The sequence below is a fragment of the Sciurus carolinensis genome, chromosome 6 (genome assembly GCF_902686445.1).
Source record: "Sciurus carolinensis chromosome 6, mSciCar1.2, whole genome shotgun sequence".
NCBI lineage: Eukaryota > Metazoa > Chordata > Mammalia > Rodentia > Sciuridae > Sciurus > Sciurus carolinensis.
This window is the reverse complement of record NC_062218.1, coordinates 95,566,643-95,571,946: the sequence shown is the minus strand read 5'-3', so window position 1 is coordinate 95,571,946 and position 5,304 is coordinate 95,566,643. Positions and strand designations below refer to the sequence as shown.

At 36.9% G+C, this 5,304-nt stretch overlaps 1 protein-coding gene across 1 annotated transcript; it reads right to left on the bottom strand.

Annotated features, from left to right (window-relative positions):
* Positions 1 to 3,877: 3,877 nt before the first annotated feature.
* On the bottom strand, positions 3,878 to 4,997 carry LOC124987126 (high mobility group protein B2-like). The gene has a single exon (XM_047556122.1). It carries the CDS (start codon positions 4,864 to 4,866, stop codon positions 4,234 to 4,236), a length of 633 nt encoding a protein of 210 aa, XP_047412078.1. The 5' UTR covers positions 4,867 to 4,997; the 3' UTR covers positions 3,878 to 4,233.
* Between the last annotated feature and the right edge of the window lie 307 nt (positions 4,998 to 5,304).

Genomic DNA, 5,304 nt, shown 5'->3' with positions numbered 1-5,304 from the left:
CCAAATATCTTGACCAGAAATCTTGAACTAATAATGCAAATCAGTCTCTATAATTGAAGAAAGCTAAACCAGACAAATTATGGACTCCAAAATCTGGGTAGGCCACTGAAAAATTTAGAAGAGGCTCCAACTTTCAAAGGATAGACTCAAAAATATTTAGTTTTCTATGGTGAACATATATAGCATATGGTTTTGTATATTCAATAACTTTGTCTCTTTTTTTCCCCCTCCAAGCTTACAGGAAAACACTGTATTTATTTCTGACATTTGAGAAAGCTGTTTCAGTCTCAATGTTGATTGATCTAATAGATATAAGGATTAATAAAAGAGATGTGTTTGGTGAGTCACTGGCACAAGAGCTAAAACAGACCACATCCCAAGGTAAATCAAGTATCATCTCACAATGTTTTGAAGCTATGATTGAAAACCAAGGGGAGAAATATATGTTTGCCAAGAAACTTCAATGCTTTTGACTTCTTTCAACCTAAACTGCTTGGTGGCATTCTCAGGGAGCTGGTGAGGTCCGGAGGGGAGAACATAAAGCTACAGTCAAAGCCCTATTGAAACAGGTTTGCTTTAGATTTTTATTTTAAATGCATGGATATTTCACGGTGAAAAATTCTAAATGGCAGATGTTAGCATGAAGTGATAAACTTGTCCTCACTCATATCTTGGCAGATCTACCTGACTTTTTAGTGATGGTAAAAAAGGCAGGAAGTGTTATTTATCTTTTATTTTTTAATTATGTTTTTTGTTTATTTGTTGGTTTTTGTAGTCTTGTATGACAGTAGAATTTATTTTGATATAATTATACAAGCATGGAATATACCTCATTCTAACTAGGACCCTATTTTTATGGATGTACACCATGGTGGGATTCACTATGTTTTATTCATGTATGTACATAAGAAAATTATTTCAGGTTCATTCCAGTGTCTTCCTTTTCCTATCCCCCTACCTTCCCTTCATTCTCTTCTATCTAATCTGCTGAATATCTATTCCTGCCCCCTCCCCTTATTGTGGGTTAGCTTCCACATTTCAGCAAAATCATTTGATCTTTCACTTTTGAGAACTGGTATATTTTATTTAGCATGATAGTCTCCAGATCTGTTTACTTGCAAATATCATAAAGTCATTCTTCTTTATGACTAATATACCATTGGGTATATATACCACATTTTCTTTATCCATTTGTCTGTTGAAGGGCCCCTAGTTTGGTTCCATATCTTAGCTCTGATGAATTGAGCTGCTATAAACATTGATGTGACTGCATCACTGTAGTATGCTTATTTTAACTCTTCTGGATATTAACTGAGGAGTGGGTAGCTGGGTCAAATGATGGTTCCCTTTCTAGATTTTTGAGGTATCTCCATACTGCTTCCCACAGTGGTTGTATCAATTTGCAGTTCCATCAGCAACTTTTCCCCTGCATCCTCACCAACATTTATTGTTACTTGTATTCTTGATAATTGCCATTTTGACTGGAGTGAGATGAAATCTCAGTGTAGTTTTAATTTGCCTTAAGGCAGGAAATTTTATTTTACTCACATTCCTACTTATATCCCATTAATGACATTAAAAAAAGACAAATCTGAAAACAAAGAAGGAAAATGCTTCAATGATCTTATGCTAATAATGAAAATCAACCTCTAAATAGACATCAAGAAATAAAATTTAGGATAAAAATTAGGATAAACAACATCACTGATTTGATATCCCATATTATTGTAACATCACAAGTACATTATCAGTTTCATACATAAGTATAATCCTAATCTCATTTTAACTAATTCTAGATTATTTGCTTATTTTATAATCAAAAATATTTATCTAATTAGTTGATGAATCTATACATTTGAAGATTACTATTGTTAATGTTAAGTAGTAAGGATGAAATGCAAGGACCAATGAGTCTTGTTCAAATTTCCATTGTTTCTTTTCTATCAATCATATCTAGAATTCCTTCATCTAGTTTGGTTTCTTGCTTGACCTTTAATTCAGCTGTGTGAGTTCCGGGAAACTTATTTGTTCCTGAATTGAGTAGTAAGTCTCACCCCTTTCATGGTTGCTCTCTGAAAACAAGCAAAAACCAAAACCCTAAACAAATAACTTAGCAAAAATACATGCCATGTGTTGTTGTGTTTCCTCAAAAGTTCATATGTTGAAATCCTAACCTCTAGTACCTCAGAATGTGACTGTATTTGGAGAGGGACTTTATTGAAGTAATTAAGTTAAAATGAGGTCATTAGAGTGGGCCCTAATCCAATATGACTAGTGTCCTTACTAAAACAGGAAATCTGCACACTAATACTAACAGGGAAAATTATATGAAGACACAGGGAGAAGCTGGGCATCAACAAGCCAAGGGAGAGAGGCCTGGAACAGATCCTTCCCCCATAGCCCTCAGAAAGATCGAATCATACTGACACCTCCATCTTGGACTCCAGAACTGTAAGAAGTATTTGTTTGAGCTACCTCATCTGTTGTAGTTTGTTACAGCAAATTTAGCAAACTAGTACTGATTTATTCCTCAGACTTTCCTGCCTGAAACTCCTTATGCTTTTTAGATTTACTTCAGAATTACATTTCCCCACACTAAATAAAAGATCACTATAAAATAGTTTCTCTCTCCAAATACAACATGACATGAGATGCATAAACTTCATTAGAAAATATTTTAAAATCAGGCTATTGTGATGACCTTTGCTTTCTTTGCATGTGATTTATGTATCATTTTAAAATTATTATATCCCTGGGTCCCTGTCTGGCAGCTGGGTCAGGTTTACCTATATTGCATATGTACCATAGAATCTTCCCCTAGCATGTGTGTTGACTTTCTTCAGGTTCTTTTTAGTTTAATGATTGTTTGCTATTAATTCATATTTCTGGGGGACCTACAGATATGAAAATGTATGTAAATTAACAGGAAAATAAATAATCCAATTTTTGGCATTATCTATATAGCTGTATCTAATATCCTGATTTTTAGAATGAATTTATCTTGTGCTGATGGCCTTTGGCCAACAGGTTAATTTTATAGTTTGTTTTTCTGGGCATCTGGACAACTTACCTTTTACTCTAAATGTTGTTTGTTTTTCTTTCATACTTTTGTCCACATAGACTACCATCCTGTCACTTCAATATCAGATTGAATGCATGAGTGCATGACAGAGAGGTTCTTATCACAGGTCAAATTTTGTACCACGTATTACCTCTGCGAGGTAAATTGGAAATAGATTAGGATATTCCAATGTCCTTAGCTTTAAGCTTACCTCACAGTTGGGTGATACACATACTAATGATTAATGTTGCAGTGAACACATGGAATGGGTTTATGACTTATGAGTGATTCCTTACTCTTCTCTCTGGGAATATGGGAACTCACTGTAAGAATAAGCTTGGGAAGTATTCTTAAAATACATCCTGTAGGGGTTGTACATCCAGTGAGAAAAAGAACAGATTATGCAGTGACTTGAGATACAAGCATGAAAAGAAAAAACAATAGGGACAGGGTACTTGGCCAGGAGGTTAAAACCCTGGCTTGCTTCTCTGCTGAAGTAAAGATCTTTTGTGAGTGCATAGTATTGAATCCATGATCTGGCTTACATGCTCTACATTTGAGCTACACTCCCAACATTTTTATTTTTTATTTTGAGACAGGGTCTCACTAAGTTGCCCAGCTGGCATTGATATGGTCCATTTGCGTAGTTGGGATTATAGGCATACTCAGCATAAAGATCTTAAATTGGCAAGAGAGAGAGGGAGCTGGTTCCTGCTTTCCCTTTCAGGTCATGTTCCTGGACCTTAAAGGACACTGTTCATTAGGCCATCTTAATCATTTTTTTTTTTTAATATACATAATTTTATTACAAATTTTTTTTAAAAAAAAACACAAAATGCAACATCCTAAAAAACCCAAAATTTACTACTGATACTAATACCTACCAGTTTGCTGTGCTACCATACACAAGAAATTAAAGAAACCATTAAATATTTAGGAACATTCAACATCAGAAGCTTTAAAATCTAACTGTATGTAGTAGCCCTTCAAAAAGCTACAATCTGCATTTTTAAAAAAGTATTTTCTCTACAAAGAATCTTATCAACTATACAAAAATCTGTACAGTTTTTATACTGAAGCTAATGTTGAGCTGCACTTGAATTCACATTCTTAGCAAAACAGTTGCCTGAGCACGCACACACACTCCACACACATCATTACAGGACAGCCATTTATTCTTCATCCTCCTCCTCTTCCTCATCATCTTCATCCTCCTCTTCCTCCTCTTCTTCCTCTTCATCTTCTGGTTCACTCTTCTTCTTTGAGCCTGTTGGCCTGCCAGGACCCTTCTTTCCTGCTTCACTTTTGCCCTTAGCACGGTATGCAGCAATATCCTTTTCATACTTCTCCTTTAGCTTAGCTGCTTTCTGTTCATATGGCTGTTTATCTTTGGCTGACTGCTCAGACCACATTTCACCCAGTTTTTTTGCAGTATCCCCAATGGACAGGCCTGGGTGTTCACTTTTGATCTTTGGGCGATGTTCAGAGCAAAACAGGAAGAAGACAGATGGTGGTCTCTTAGGAGCATTGGGATCTTTCTTCTTTCCTTTCTTATCACCTTTGGGAGGAACGTAATTTTTCATCTCCCTGTCATAGCGAGCTTTGTCACTTTTTGCCATATCTTCAAACTTCGACTTTTCCTTTGCAGACATGGTCTTCCATCTCTCCGAGCATTTCTTGGAGAATTCGGCGAAGTTGACGGAGGAGTCCGGGTGTTTCTTCTTGTGCTCTTCCCGGCAGGTCTGCACGAAGAAGGCGTACGAGTACATTTTGCCCCTCGGCTTGTTGGGGTCTCCTTTACCCATGGTGGCAGCCGCACTCTACCTGGTGGGAGTTTTTCCTCAGAGTCCCGCAGAGCGGCCGGATCCGACAGAGAAGCTTCCTTCCCTGGGCTCCGGCGTGAACTGGTTTATCGCTAACGCAATCCTCAGCCTCTTGTTTTCCATCTTAATCATTTGTGTAGAATACAAAAGTCATTTTCTTCACTCGAAGATGGGACCTGGCATCACTGCAGAGCTATGAATTGAAGTCCTGTATTAGCAGATAGTTGATGAAAACCAATGGAAGGATCAAGATGAACTAACTGAACCACCAATCAAGGTTATAAAAGAAAGCATTCAAGGAACGAACGAAAATTTAACAATGATGCTTCTTAAAAATATTTAGAGTTGCCAGGCATGGTGCTACAAGCCTATAACCCCAGCTGCTCCGGAGGCTGAGGCAGGAGAATCTAAAGTTCCAGG